We start from the raw sequence: 15085 nt of genomic DNA, 5'->3' as shown, positions 1-15085 counted from the left end.
GGGGGAGGCGCCAAATATCAACAGTACTTAAGCTATATAGGTAGGTTAATAACAATGTACCTACCTATATAGTTTAAGTTTAAAAAATTTGGCTCTCAAAAGAAATTTCAGTGGTTGTACTGTTGATAGTTGGCTCTGTTGACTAATGAGTTTGCCGACCGCTGGGCTAGGGCATTGGGTGCCTTTTTTTTTTTTTTCTTGCCTACTTGCTCTGTCTAGAAATTGTAAGAGCAGTCATCTTGTCTAGTTCCTAGTCTTAGAGGAAAAGCTTTTAGTCTTTCACTGTTTTAACGTATTCACTGTGGATTTTTCATGTATGGATTTTATTATGTTAAAGTAGTTTCCGTCTGCCCTAGCTGGTTTGCTTAGTGATTAGAGCATCAGCCCAAGGATTGAAGGGTCCTAGGTTGGATTCTGGTCAAGGGCACGTACTTTGGTTGAAGGCTCGACCTCTGGCCCCGGTTGGGGCGTGTGCGGGAGGCAACCAATTATGTGTCTCTCTCACATAGTCGTTCTTCTCCTTCTGTCACTACCCCTCTCCTCTACTCTCTCTGAAAAACTGAAAAAAAAATCCTCTGGTGAGGATTAACAACAACAAAAAAGTGGTTTCCTTCTATTTCTAGTTTCTTGAGTGTTTTTATCCTGAAAGGGTGTTGAATTTTGCCAAATGTTTTTTCTGTATCCATTGAGATGATCATGTGGTTTTATTCTTCATCTGTTAATGTGGTGTATTCTCATTGATTGGTTTTCGTATTGCAGCATCTTTGTACTGCAGGATAAATCCCATGTGGTGGTGGTGTATAATCCTAATATGCTGCTGAATTCAGTTGGCTAGGATTTTGTTGAGGATTATTGTATCAGTGTTCATAAGGAATATTGCTCTATAGTTTTCCTTTCTTGCAATGTCTGGCTTTGGCATTAGGGCAATGAATTATAAAGTGTTGCCTGCTCTTCACTTTTTTGGGGCAGAATTTGAGAAGGCTTGATGGTAGTTATTTAAGTTTTTGGTAGAATTCACTAGTGAAGCCATTAGGGCCAGGGCTTTTCTTTGTCAGGGTTTTGATGACTGATTCAGTCTCCTTGCTAGTTAATTACTTTGGAGAGAATTTGTTGTTCTTCGCCTGTTTCAGTTTCACATTGTGGCCAACTACCAGAAAAGGGGCACAGTTGGGAAAAGGGGGGTGTCATGGGAGAGAAGTGGGGGATTGTTGGGTAGAGTAGCAGGAGCCTCCCCCAGGTTCCTGTGTAGCCTGTTACCTCTGGAGCATGGCCCTGAGGACCCTGCTCTTTGTCCTATAACGTCAGTGAGGACATGGCCGTATGGAGTGAGCCACAGCCAACCACATGCTCCAAGTGGCCAAGTCAGCCCCACACAGGGTCCTCATGCGCCTGACCAGCTGGCTTCCCTGGTATGTTTCTCAGAATTGAGTGCCATGTTGTTGTCCTGATGGGGTTTGTAGGCAGCCATACGGAAAGTTGTCAGGCAGTTCAAACTCCGCTGGGGCTGCCACCTGCTCCCCTGACTGGAGGCTTTCTTGGTGACTGGACAGTTGTCAGCTGTGGGACCCCTTCAGGTGCTCCAACCCACTAGAATCCCTACCCCTGGGATGCCATCATCTGGTGGGCTATTGGGAGTCTGTCCCCAGGTTGGGTTTCCGGCCTGGCTTGGTGGTGTGAGGGCTTGTCTGCTCTGGGGTCAGACACAGTTGGCTCAGAGCGAGCTGTCCCCCTTCTCACAGTGCCTCTGTGGGGCGGGTTCTGACTGTTCTAACTTGGGTGCTTTGGTTCTGGCCCCAGCTGAACATCCATGTGGGGAACATCTCCCTGGTGGACCAGTTTGAGTGGGACATGTCAGAGAAGGAGAACTCGCCCGAGAAGTTCGCCCTGAAGCTGTGCTCGGAACTGGGACTAGGCGGGGAGTTTGTCACCACCATCGCCTACAGCATTCGAGGACAGCTGAGTTGGCATCAGAAGACCTACGCCTTCAGGTAGGATCGCGATGGGTGTCTCTGTCATTCCTCTGCAAACCTGTATTTGGGAAAAGACTTCTCCCTGCGCATGGTGATGTCTCTGGGATTTTCTGGAGCTTCGCAGTATGGTTTGGCCTTGGGCAGCCTCGCTCCTTCTGCCACCTCTTATATCCCAGAAGTCGGGCTCCCCCCCACCCCTGCCCATCATGGAGGGGGTGGGTCTAAGGAGATGGGGTATCTGCCCCCTTTGTCCTCCCCCCCCCTGCCCCCCCGCACTGCCCTGGGCCGCACTCCGGGCCAGCAGCCCCTCTACGGCCCTCATACCCCTCCATCCTCCTCTCTACACTCTTGCCCACACTGCCTGTCAGGGTTGCACCCAGAATTCTTCATCTGATGGACTTGCGTTCTGTCTCAAACACGGGCTCCTCCATACGGCCCTCCAGGCCCACAGAGCCAGGGAATCCTCCAGCTGCTGCTTTCACTGTTGCCTCTCGCCATCGTGCAGTCAGAGGCCAGTTGGTGAGCACCCACGCTGGCCGGACCCCGTACCGGTGCCATGGAAGATAAAGAGCCAAATTCAGGCTGCCTGCGAAGGTGGAAGTGTAAAGAGAACATTCCAGTCCAGTGTCCTATGTGCTAGGGTTGGGGGTGGACAGACATGGCCTTCCTGTTGGTTTTGGTCTCACAGTGAGAAACAGAGGCCTGGCAGGAGGCAGGACTTGGGGAGTGTTAACTGAGTGGTGATGCTTGCCTGCCTCAGGACTGTGCCGTCAACCAACCCTGTCCCTGAGCTCCTCTTTCCCATTTGGATGGTGTGTGGGTGGGGGTGGGGGGTCTGAGTATCCCTGCATCAAAACAGGATGTTAGGATTTATTCTGCTCATGAAGCTGTCATCATCCACATGTGGTGGTCATTACTTAGAGACTGAGCTTCAAATGCTGCATGAGGAGCAAGTATGAAGGTCTTTTTGCAAAGACATAACAATTAATGGGGCTCGTGAGTATGTTTGTGTCTCAGCTGGTTCTCCCAGAATTCCCAAGAGGCAGCTTTCTTACGGCTTCCTGTAAATCTGAGCAAGAGAGAAGGAATGATCGCACACCACAGGACTCGAGGTTCCAGGCCTTGGAGACTCCGAGCCCCGTGGGGGTCTGTGCTCCCAGCATCCAGGCTGACACGGCACATCCGTCACCTCCCGTAACCCTCCAGCAGCCCTGGCAACCAGGTGGTCCTGGCCCAGAGGGGAGAGGGGAGGTGGTGTCTGCCCACATCTCCCGCTTCCTGTGGGAGGCCTGCTCGAGGTGTGTCAGTGCGTGTCTCTTTACTCTTCGCTGGAACCAAGGCCACTGGGTCTAAGACCAGTTTGGCACGGCCTTGCTTCCCAGAGCTGACCCTGAGGTCCTGGGAGGGAGTGACATTTTGCAGGTCTTAGGATTGACATCAACACCGAGTACCTCATTCCCCACATGCTGATTGAGTCAGAACACACGTTCTGACTGGCAGGTGCAGGCGTGGGGGTGTCACGCTCTCAGCAACAGGACCCTGAGGGTGTTGACACATGTTGCGCCATCCTGCTCTGACCTCCAGGTGAACCGAGCTGTCCACCTAAAGCCCTTGAGCCTCAGGACGTCAGCAGGGTGCCAAGTAGCTCCAGAGCAGGTGCCCCTCGGGAGCCCGTGGTGGTGGCAGGTCAGGACTTAGACAGATCCCTCCCGTATCTCAGCAGCCAGTTAATGGATTCCAGTTTTGTGGACAGGGAGCCTCACAGACCTCCGTCCCACCTCAGTCTCTAGTGCTTAGCGTGCAGATTTCACATCCTCAGGATGGAAGTCAGGGCCACCCCATGGGGGCCAGGGGGAGCACATTTCCCCTGCAGCAGCCTGGGCCAGCCAGGCAGGAGAGGTATGGCCTGGTTGTGTTTTCCCAGCTGACCAGGCCTGTGAGCTCTTCATCTTGGGCCCAACCTATTGGTTAGTGTTGGTTAGTGTGCAGAGAGCTGTCAGAGACAGGAAGGGTTGCCTTTGGTCAGGGCTGGCTTGTCACAGGCTTCATCGCTCGGGACAGAACTGCAATGAGCCAGGAGTCTGTCCTCCTGCCAGTGCCTGGCTGTGGTGCCCTTCTCAGGGATGGCATTGAGTCGTGTCCGGGGGAGCAGGGGCAAGAAGCCCACAGTTGGGCACCAGGGCAGAGAACAGGCTGCTTCCCTTCAGCAAGTGGGATGGGCTGGCCGATGCGGGGGAACGTGGAGTGGGGAACACGGGTGTGTGGCAGGTGGGCTGGGGCCCCTGAGCTCCTAGAGGACACAGCTAAGCTAGGTTGTCATAGATGTTTGGAAGCCAGCGGAATGGAAACGAAGAGACAGTGAGTAACAGGAAAGGGACAGGGCTTCATCGAGAGGGGGCTGGGCGGAGCAGAGCGTGTGGGGGTGTCAGACATTCACTGACACATGTGAGGAGAGTTGCATCCAGCAGAGTACCTGGCGCCTCCAGGCCAGCCCTGGCCCCAGGCTGGACACCGAGGAAAGGTGCCCTAAAGAGGAGACCTGTGTGCATGGTCATGAGGCACCAGCGACTGCACGCACAGGGAGGGGGGAGTTGGAGGGAGGTGTAGAACTAGGTGAGGTGCTGGTAAGAGGAAGTCAGGACAGGTAAATAGGTGGGACCTGGCAGCTAGGCCTGATGGGAGACAGAGAGGTAGTTACTGGAGCAGCGTCAGGGTTGGAGACACCAGAGTCACTTGGGATTGGTTGACTATGAGCCACTGGGGTTACTCCTAGAGCTCTGCTCACCTGCCCTGGCAGCGGGGTATGTGTGTGAGCGTGGAATTACTGGGTCACGTGACTGTGTTAGCATTTTGAGGAACTGTCGGACTGCTTTCCAAAGTAGTTGCACCATTTCCCTTTCCCATCAGCAGTATGAGGGTTGCAGCTTCCCTACATCTTCACCAACATTTCTCTGACTTAAAAAAAAAAAAGTTTTTATTGATTTTACTGATTTTCGAGAGAGAGGAAGGGAGAAGGAGAGAGAAAGAGAAATATCAACGAAAAAAAGATCAATGAAAGAAAGACCAATCAGTTGCCTCCTGCACACCCCCTTCTGGGGATTGAGTCACACCCGGGCATGTGCCCTAATTGGGAATCGACTGGCAACCTCAGTGCATGGGAGACCTCTCAACCAACGGAGCTATACCGGCCAGGGTTATCTGACTTTTTTTTATATATATATATTTCTTTATTGATTTCAGAGAGGAAGGGAGAGGGAGAGAGACATAGAAACATCAATGATGAGAATCAATGACCGGCTGCCTCCTCCATGTCCCCTATTGGGGATTGAGCCCACAAGCCGGGCATGTGCCCTTGGCCGGAATCGAACCAGGACCCTTCAGTGCGTAGGCTGACGCTCTATCTACTGAGCCACACCGGCCAGGGTTACCAGACTTTTTTATTCTAGCCATCCTATAGTGTGGGGGTGCAGTGGTTTTGATTTGCATGGCCCTAATTACTGATGATATTGAGCATCTTTTCATACGATTGGCCATTTGTGTATCTTCTTTGGGAAAATGGCTATTCCAGTCATTTGTTTCCTTTTCAGTTGTTTTTTGTTGTTGTTTTTATAATAGAGCTTTAAGAGTTCTTTATGTCGCCTAGATACAAGTCCCTCATCAGATACATGATTTACAAATATTTTCTCCCATTTTGTAGCTTTTCTTTTCACTTGTATTATTGTGCTCTGAAGTACACAAGTTGTACATTTTGTTATCTGTTTTTCCTTTTGTTGTGCTTTTAGTGTCACGTGTAAGAAACCATTGCTTAACCCAAGGTCTTGTGGTCTCAGCACCATTTGTTGGGAGACGGCTTTTTCCTCGCTGAGTGGCGTGGCACCCTTGTCAACAGTCAGTTGGTCTTGAACAGGAGGGTGACATCGAGTTCTGTGTCCTCCTCCCCCTCCCAGTTGAGTGGCTGTGGGCAGGTCTTTCCCTCTGTCTCATTTACTCAGTGGGCACAGCAATGCTTCTGTTGTGTCATGTGAGGTCATAAAAGTGCGATCACACTGAAAATTAACCTTAAGATCCTGTATAATCATCAGTCCTGGTCCCTCTGTGGCCTCACACATGGCCTTCCTGCCTGGGCTCTGGGTCCCCACCTGGTCACTGTGGGGTGTTAGGGGCCTTGAAGCCTATGAGTCACAATTCCCTGAGAGGGGGGAGGCAGGGTGGGTCTGTGTCTGTGCGTCCTCCCCCAAACCGAGTCAGGCCTGCTGGCTCCAGGCCCTTTCTTGTTTTGAGCGGTTCTTATTTTAGAACAACCACTGGGGTGGAATCTTTCCAGAGCCCAGGGGGTAAACACAGGGACTCCAGGACCTACGCACCAGCTCTTGTTTAAATTAAGAGGAAAGCATGTTTTCTTCCCCTCGTGTGAGCTTGGCGCCTTTCATGTCTGCCCCCTGAGGAAGGCAGTCGGTAGCCCTCGAGGTGAGGAATGATGTTTGGGTCTGTGGCTGGTGGTTCCTGGATTGTCCAACCACCAGCTCAGGCTGGAGAATGGCTGTCAGGAGTGATTAGGAGATTGGCCCCAGGGTCCCGAGGGGTGGGGGCTGGCGCTGCTGTCACTGGCCTCAGAGTCACCAGCAGAAGCTCCGGCTTCTGGGCCTGATACAAGAGGTGAGCCCCACTTCTGCAGGGGAGCCAGGGCCAGCTCTGGGCTGTGGTGCCAGCCTCAGCCGGCACCCTGTGCTGTGTCATGTGTGCGCCTGGTGTCTGAGACCCCAGGCAGGAGAGCAGCACAGGGAGGTCGAAACAGACCCTTGGCTGCCCCACCGTGCGGCTGGGGGCTCTGCAGTCAGGCCTTGGTGGATGCTCCTCTCTAGCCAACCACTCACATGACCTTGGGCACAGGCTTCGGGGAGCTGTGTAAGAAGGCCCCTGACCCCTAGGAAGCTCCCTCAGGGGACGTATGCTGGCTGCTTTCATAAGCGTAATCCTCTGAAAATCCCTCCGGGTGTCTTTCCTATCTTCCAGATGAAGTGTCAAAACCAAGGCTGCCCTCTCGGGCCTATCCTGTTTTATCCCATCACCACCCACAGGCACCTCCCTGGGCCTTGTCTGCCCTCGCTCCTCCGGAGCTGGTGGTGCTCTGCAGGGCTCCAGGCTTTGATGAGCAGGCTCCTGGCAGGCTGCGGCAGAGCAGGGCAGGCCTTCGCTGGGGCTGAGCCTCAGGGGAAAGGTGCAGCCGCCCGGCTGGAGGAGAGAGAAGGGCCTGGGAGGCCCGAGTGGTGACAGGGGAAGGGGCGGGAGAGGATTACAGTTAGGGCCACGCTCTGAAGCTTGTCTGCCAGTCCAGGGGTTTGGGTTGTCTGCCCTGAAGGTAGGAGACACAGCCCCTCCTGGCAGTTGTGGCCTCCATGCCTCTTCAGGCTCCTGTCCCCACACCCTCCCCCCCTGGTGCTCCTGCCCCTCCCCGCCTCCCCCCACTCCATGCCTTCATAGCCTTTGCCTAGGCCAGTGATGGCGAACCTATGACACGCGTGTCAGAGGTGACACGCGAACTCATTTTTTTGGTTGATTTTTCTTTGTTAAATGGCATTTAAATATATAAAATAAATATCAAAAATATAAGTCTTTGTTTTACTATGGTTGCAAATATCAAAAAATTTCTATATGTGACACGGCACCAGAGTTAAGTTAGGGTTTTTCAAAATGCTGACTCACCGAGCTCAAAAGGTTCGCCATCACTGGCCTAGGCTGAACTCCCCCCCCTGCTGTGTCCACTTGGAAAAGGATGCACAGGTGGCCCTTGGGGTGAGGGACCCCACGGTAAAGTGGACGGGGACGTGGGTTTGGGGCCTCGCTCTCTACTCTCAGCAAATAGTCCAGCCTCTCTGGAGTTGATGTCACCCCTGAAGTGGGCTGAGAGGCAAGTGTGTGGGACATTCAGGAGCAGGCCGGCCCAGCCGACGCTCAGTGAGGGGTGTCCAGGACTCTGGGGTACCCCCCTGCTTTTTCTCTCCTTTCACCCTCCATCTGTCCTCCCGATTGGTGGGTCCTGGCCCTGGACACTGAGCAGTGCAAACAGCCCTCCCTCCCCCAGCCCAGGGGTAGCAGCTGGCCTAGCCTCACTGTTCTGTAAGGGAACCTCCTCCACAGCGAACGCCCCTCCTGTCTCACAGACCCAGAGACACTAAGGCGGCAGCCAAGAGCCTGCTGCTTTGAAGAGAAGTCCAGGGTCATGGGGGCACACGCTGTGGTCATGGGGGGAGGCTCCTGGCGTCTCTGCCTTGAGGTGCGGGCAACGGGAGCATCCCCGCTGCCCCTATCAGGAGTGAGCATGGAAATGGGCCCAGCTGGGAGGAGGAGGAGGGGGAGGAGGAGGAGGAGGAGGCAGGAAAGGCCCAGCCTTACCACCATGCCCTGGCCCCAGCGTTCATCTATTGGTGGGCAAGAGGTAGACAGTTGTTTTGGGGGCCTTTCCAGCTGCTGTTCTGTGAACTAGCACTTTTCTCTCCCCTCACCATCCCAGTGAGAACCCCCTGCCCACGGTGGAGATTGCTATCCGGAACACAGGGGATGCTGACCAGTGGTGCCCGCTGCTGGAGACCCTGACGGATGCCGAGATGGAAAAGAAGATCCGTGACCAGGACAGGAACACAAGGTACTCTCCCCTGCCCCCCAGAACCCCTGCAGCTGGCTCTGCCCACAGGCACCGTCTTCCAGGCAGAACCATCACTCCCCCCGTGACCCAGTTTCTTTCTGGGAGGACCGGAGGACGCCTGTGCGCCCCTAGGGTACAGGTTTCAAACCCTGCACGGAGCAAAAGCAAGCCCTGAGATTGGGTCTGACCACAGCCCAGACCCAGGTTTCAGGACCCCTGAGGAGGTGGGTAGGGCCTGAGCAGGCAGGTGAGAGGACAGTTTCAGGGCCCAAGCAGCACATGGTCAAGGACACACACGGGAGGTGTCCTGTCTGTTCCCACTCCCCAGCTGCCCTAGAGAGCCCTGGGGGAGGTGGGGGCAGTGGCCCAAGGCTGGGAGCTGGCCCTGGGTCACCACCCTTTCCGCCCCTGCAGGCGTATGAGGCGTCTCGCCAACACTGCCCCAGCCTGGTAACCAGCCCATCAGCGCTCGGCTCCCACACAGCGTTCAGAAGACCAACCTGCCTCTCCATCTTCTGGCAAAGAGGGAGGCGAGGGGGCAGCCCAGGGCCATCCTGAGGGGCATGGGCAGGCGGGGAGGCCTTCCAGGTCGCCCTCCCCCAGCACAGTTTCCATTTGCTGAGCCCTAGTCCCCACCCCCCATCCCTGATCAGGAAAAGGCTTCATTTTGGTTTGTGTTTTGTTTTTGCATAGGAGCCCCAGGAAGGGCTAGCAACACTTTTTAAATAAAAGGCAACAGGTCGTGTTCCATTTCTTCAAAGTGGCTGCATAAAAATAAGAATGGAGAGCAGGGAGCGGGGCCTGTGGGTGGTGTGGCCAAAGCTGGCGCCGGGCCTCACCCTGCTCCACCTCCGATCCCCAGGTGGCTGTTGATGGGGCTCCATGGCTCCATTCTCAGCCACCCCAACCCCTGCAAGACCGAGGCAGAGTATAATCCTTGCTTTTCCTTGGGCCCTCCAGCTTCCCCACCTCCACCCATGCTTGGATCTTTGTAGAGCAGGAGAAATGAAAGGTGTGGTCATGAGGCTCAGTGGGCAGGGGGCCCACTTGTCTGTTGATTGCAGCCCCTCCCCCACACCCTTCGCTCTGCTGGTCAAGGTGACCGGGCCATCCCAGCCAGGACATTGCTTCTCTGGAGTCCCTTGCAGAGGCCCCATCCTCTGTAGACACTGCAGGGGCATCCCCAGCCTGGGAGCCTGTGCCCAGCTACTCCAGCTCCAGCAGGTGTGCAACACTCTAGCCACACCTCCCAGCAGTGTGCATGTAACAGGTGGCCTGGGACCCATCTCCACCCCGACTGGCACCTGGCCCAGGCCAGCTCCTCCCTCCCAGGCTGGTTGTGAGGATGACAGCATGTGGAGCAGCTCACCTGGCTGGTGGTGGCCTGTGGGTGGGGTTATGTGGAGAGGAGGCACGCCCTGGGCCTCTGCCCAGCTCTACCTTCAATGAGTTTGTCATCACCTCTGCATCCTCACCTCATCTGTTAATGGGGGGATGCTCCCACTCTACAGAAGGGACAGGGGGCACGTGTGGGTCTCGCTAAGTCAAGCACTGCTTGGTGAACTGGCCACACGGCTGCACTTACTGAAGACAGTGGGCCAGACCCCCAGCCCTGGGCTGGTGCCACCTTTAGTTGCTGGCACATCCTTCCCCACCAGGGCAGGGCTGAAGGTCAGGACTGCTCTGCTCCCCAGGAATGTGACAGAGGCCCCGTGGCACTTGGTTCCTCGCCTAAGTAGGGGTTGGGGCTCTGGGTTGCCAGGATGTAGGGTAAGGTGGGCCTTGCTGTCTGGGCTGGGGTTCCTGTGAGCATGTCCCAGGACGTGACAGCTCCCAGGGGGTTGTCCACAAGCTCCTGCCCTTCCTCCAGGAGTGGAACTTGCTGGAACTTGCTGGGCTTCATTGGAAGGCTTTGACAAAGAAGAGTCTAGGCCCAGTTGGCTTTAGAAACTAGTAGACTCCATTAACAAGGTGTTTGCTATGTCTGTGGGCAAACAGCCCTGGGGCTCCACAACTGGTGGGACGGAACAAACCCTGCCTGCCTCAATCCCACTGGGTAGGAGCCCACCTGCCTGGGAGAGGCTCGGGTCTGAGCCCCCACTGCTGCAGGGTCGGCTGCTGCTCCATGAGGGTTCCCTACAAAATTAAGGTCTACTCTGTGGCGAATATTTCTGTCTTCCATGAACATGACCAGCCCTGTGCTTCTGAACATCCTGGAATAAACCGTATCGCAGGCTGGTCTAGAGCAACAGAGAAAGCTGGCCAGGCCATCTGGTGCCCACTTTACAGAAGAGAAAAGTGAGCTGTGGGTTGGATAAGGCTGTGGTCCTCAGCTATAAAGGCAGGGACAGGACACCCAGAGTCCTCAGCCTCAGCCAGTGCTAAGGTGGAAACTTCTCCAGGCTCTGGAGTCACAGGAAGCAGAGCCCAGCCCGGCTCTCCCCTCACCTGACCTCCCTCCTGGAGCCGTGGCTGCATCTGTCAGTCACTTGTCTGTTAGTCGCTCAGCTGGGAAATGGGGCAAAGGTCCACTTGTTGGTTGTTCGTGAGGGCACCACAGGCAGGAGTCCCCATCCCCCAAACCAGGCTTGGCACAACCAGAGACAGCCCAGTACTGGTCCCTGCCACCAAGATCTGGCCAACCCCTCTGGCTGGCAGAGAACAGAAGCCCACCACAGGTGGCGTTTGTCCAAGTCTCCACTGAGGCACTGGAGAGGCTAGGATGAAAACCCCGTGTCCACTATCTGTGAGCTCAGAGCTCTGCTGGACAGCTGTGAGCAGGTTTTTGACCCTCTGAGCCTCCCATCCTACCACCTACAATTGGTCTGAGAGAGCAGTTCCGGGCAAAGGGTGGGCAGGGCGGTCCAGGCTCAGTGGCCCCAGGTCAGGGCCAGCAGCATCTGCCCAGCACGGAAGGGTGTGGCCAGGGAGGCAAGGGGAGCCAGTGCTGTGGTCCAAGAGGCTGCAATTATTGTTTATTCGGATGGCCAGCCTCCAGGTCAGGTTGCTCTGCTGCAAGCAGGAGTTAGGGTGGGATGCAGGCTTGACAGATGTTGGAGAAACAGGCTCCTGGGGCTGGCCTGCCCTGAGTGGGGTCACTGCTGCAGGGGTCCTGGCTGTTCCTCGGGGAGGGGCAGGTAATTGGGGTCCTCTTCTGGGGCATCCAGTAGCAGCTTCCTGTGGGGAGCGGCCCAGGTTGAGCTGAGGCCAACGTGGGTCCACCAGGGAGTTAAGAGCTGTCTGAAGGAGGGTAGCCACAGGGTTGTCACCTCCAGTACTCACAGGAAGCCGGGGGTCAGCAGCAGCCTCTTGCCTCCAGGCTGGTTGGGAAAGACATCTTCCAGGAAGTAGTAGATGTGACCCACAGCAATCCCTGTGGGAGAGCAGAGGACTGCCAAGGCCACTGCCTCCATGGTCCAGAGCCCAGGGCCAGCACAGCCTTGTTCTGGGCTTCCATGTGCAGCTCTGGAGGCCTAGTCAGGCCCAGAGGAACCTCAGGCCTCAGAGCATGAGTGCCCTATGTCCTGCACAGACTGCCAGCCCAGGATGGGGCTGGGGTTGGCCCGAAGGACAGTGTTCCAGGACCCAGGACCTGAGAACAGCGGAGTGGGAGCCATGGCTGGAACGCTGACCTACCCATCCCACCCCAATCAGGACTCACAAGCATCAGCAGATGAGGCCTGAAGATGTGAAAGAGGACCTGAGAACAGCGGAGTGGGAGCCATGGCTGGAAAGCTGAACTACCCACCCCACCCCAATCAGGACTCACACAAGCATCAGCAGATGAGGCCTGAAGATGTGAAACCTGTAGGCCTGCTGGCTTATTCAAGGGGCTATAAGAATAGAGATGCTGGAGGTAGGAGGACAGATGAGAGGTCCGGGGGGGTGGGGGTCTGGCAGAACAGCCAGCTTTGATGGGCTGGATGGACAGGCAGGCTCACCCAGCAGGTCCACGAGGATCGAGTTGCCCAGTAGCATTGAGAAGCCCATGAGTGCCCAGGGCAGGAATGGCGCCTGGAAGGTAAGGAGGCCGAAGAAGTTGACCCTCACTTGAGGGCTGCGGCGGCTCCACACGTACACCAGCATGGCTGTGAGGGCCTGGCCCAGGAAGAACAGGCTGCCCAGGAGCCCTAGCAGCTGGGCCAGAGTCAAGGTGCTAGGAGGCCCTCCTCCGGTGCAGGCCTCAGCCCTGCCCAGGGCTCCTCTGATTTGCTAGATCCCCGAAATCCTACTGGTTTCCCCGCCTTCAAAGTGTGCCCTTCCCAATCTAAGGCCACTTGTGGCCTTCAGGCCCCACGTGATCTGGCCCTGCCTTTCCACCTCACCCCCGCCTCCCAACACTGCCCATCCTCGTCCCAGCTTCTCCTGCTGCTGGCATTCAGGGCTCAGCCCCAAGCCCCCCACCTGGCTGTCCTTCACATCATGCTGTGGTGTGGGGTTTTCTGTTGTTTTGTTGTTGTACAAACCTGAAGATCTAGCTTTGGCACCTGCGGCTGAGCACACCATGCACGCTCATCCTAAGCCAGAGTAAACCTCTCTGTCCCTCCCGGCCTGCACACTGACGTCGTGCCCCAGGACCAACACAGGCTGGGCGCAGAAGTGCCTGGCCTGAGGTCCGGAGCCCGGGAAGGATACGATCATAAGGACGCCCCCAAAGAGAAACATGAAGACGAAGTCAGCCGTGCGGCCGCGGAAGGAGCCCTCCTCCAACATGCGGCAGTAGCGGAACCTGCGGCGTCCGTATAGGAAGTGCCACCGGGCAGGGTCTCAGTCTCCCCGCTCCCTCCCGGCCGCCTCGGCACGCAGGCCCGCCCACTCCCCTCCTGGGTCCGGCAGGCACAGGATACACGAAGAGCATGTTGAAGAAGAAGCTGAATCCCAGGGGCCCGAAGAAGAGGAAGTTGGTGAGGAGCCTCCAGACCTGCGAGGGGCAGGCGGTCAGGCGCGGGGCGGACAGGGCTGGGCCAAGAGGGAGCAAGGGCGGGGCGACCTCACCTGGAACTTCCGGAACACGAGGTGCGGGTTGAAGTAGAGCTGGAAGGGGCTCAGGAGCTCCAGCTGCTGCGGAGCCAGGGGAGCGTCAGGTGCGCCCGCGGGATCCAGCCCTAACCACCGCGCACCCTCCCGGGGTGTAACCATGGCGACGCCCACCCGCCTAGGAGGCTCACCACGGCAGCTGTGGTCAGGACGCAGGCCGCGGTGTAAGCTCGGGTCACCGCCGGCACCTGCAGGAACTCGGCCGCCAGCCCCCGCCACGCCATTGAACCTCCTCAGGTACACGTGGCCCCCACTTCGGCGCGCTCTTTAACCCGCCTCCAAGCCCCGCCTCCCCGCCTTCGACCAATCCGCGTGGAAGACGCTTTGTGCCCAGGCCGTTGGGGTGGGGCCTGAGGCTAGATAACCAGTAGGAGGAGGAAGCGGGAAGCTGGGGGCGGGACAGGAACGGGGCGGGTGGAGACTTTGGGCCAATGAGCAGGCCCCCCAGTCGAGCACGTGGCGGTTGTTGTGATGGTTGCAGCGCGCGCGGGAGAATGTGCCGCCAATGAGGAGCTGGTGGCTTCTCAGCAAGCGGCGGGGAAGACCAATAGCGAAGGACCACGGGGCACTCTAGTCGAGAAAAGACGGATCCACTGGAAGGGGCGGGATATGGAGTGTGGGCGGGGCGGGAACCAAGAGGCCGGCCGTGCGCTCTGGGGCCCACATCGGCCTGGCCCGCGGTCCCGACAGCCAGAGATGGTGCCACTTCACCCACGGCAAGGCAGGCGCCGGCAGCATGTCCACATTTCTTTTTTTTTAAATATATATTTTATTGATTTTTTTACAGAGAGGAAGGGAGAGGGACAGAGAGTTAGAAACATCGATGAGAGAGAAACATCGATCAGCTGCCTCCTGCACACCCTCCACTGGGGATGTGCCCGCAACCAAGGCACATGCCCTTGACCGGAATCGAACCCGGGACCCTTCAGCAGCCGCGGCTCAGTGGTTGAGCGTGGACCTGTGAACCAGGAGGGCATGGTTAGATTCCCAATCAGGCCATATGCCCTGGTCGTGGGCTCGATCCCTTGTGGGGGGCGTGCAGAAGGCAGCCGATCAATGATTCTCATCATTAATGTTTCTATCTCTCCCTTTCCCTTCCTCTCTGAAATCAATAAAAATACATTTTTAAACTTTTTTTTTAAAGAAAGTCAACTGTTTATTGAGCACCAAATGGGGTCCACCAGCAGGTAAATGGAGATCTGTTCTGGCCTCACTGCGTTTGTGTGACATCCACCTGGAAAAACCCAAGTGTGGTGTTGGGGAGGAGGTTGGGCAAGGGGTCTACACGTGGGTATGATTCATCAGGAAATCAATGGCATTTGTAGCCCTGGGCCTGTGTGGAATGTCCAAGGGGCACGGCTAGACCGAGAGAAGAGAGGCCAGGCTGGGCAGAGAGAGAGGCAGGCCCAGCTGGGAGGCTCGGGGGGAGGCTGGG

At 56.5% G+C, this 15085-nt stretch overlaps 2 protein-coding genes across 4 annotated transcripts in view; one reads left to right on the top strand and one right to left on the bottom strand.

Annotated features, from left to right (window-relative positions):
• Window positions 1-9373, top strand: part of SMARCB1 (SWI/SNF related, matrix associated, actin dependent regulator of chromatin, subfamily b, member 1) — a 22154-nt gene extending 12781 nt beyond the window's left edge. For both annotated transcript variants that reach the window (XM_014547091.1, XM_005875486.2), the window contains exons 6-8: window positions 1798-1988; window positions 8482-8613; window positions 9028-9373. In XM_014547091.1, coding sequence (XP_014402577.1) covers window positions 1798-1988; window positions 8482-8613; window positions 9028-9067 — 363 coding nt within the window. In that variant the 3' untranslated portion in view covers window positions 9068-9373. The remainder of the gene's footprint in view (window positions 1-1797; window positions 1989-8481; window positions 8614-9027) is intronic.
• A 2188-nt stretch (window positions 9374-11561) lies between these two features.
• Window positions 11562-14436, bottom strand: DERL3 (derlin 3). Of its 2 annotated transcripts, XM_005875487.2 has the most exons (7): window positions 13782-14405; window positions 13609-13674; window positions 13461-13534; window positions 13249-13342; window positions 12555-12750; window positions 11896-11986; window positions 11562-11790 (listed from the first exon to the last, which is right to left on the bottom strand). In XM_005875487.2, exons 1-7 carry the CDS (start codon window positions 13872-13874, stop codon window positions 11709-11711), a joined length of 696 nt encoding a protein of 231 aa, XP_005875549.1. In that variant the 5' UTR covers window positions 13875-14405; the 3' UTR covers window positions 11562-11708. The 2 variants fall into 2 exon arrangements, 1 of the variants encoding a protein (XP_005875549.1); XR_314135.2 differs by lacking the exon at window positions 11562-11790 and having other exon boundaries at window positions 11903-12205; window positions 12314-12750; window positions 13782-14436.
• Between the last annotated feature and the right edge of the window lie 649 nt (window positions 14437-15085).

This window comes from Myotis brandtii, unplaced genomic scaffold, assembly GCF_000412655.1.
Source record: "Myotis brandtii unplaced genomic scaffold, ASM41265v1 scaffold463, whole genome shotgun sequence".
NCBI lineage: Eukaryota > Metazoa > Chordata > Mammalia > Chiroptera > Vespertilionidae > Myotis > Myotis brandtii.
Note: the sequence above shows the minus strand (reverse complement) of the source record. Positions and strands in the feature narration are given on the sequence as shown.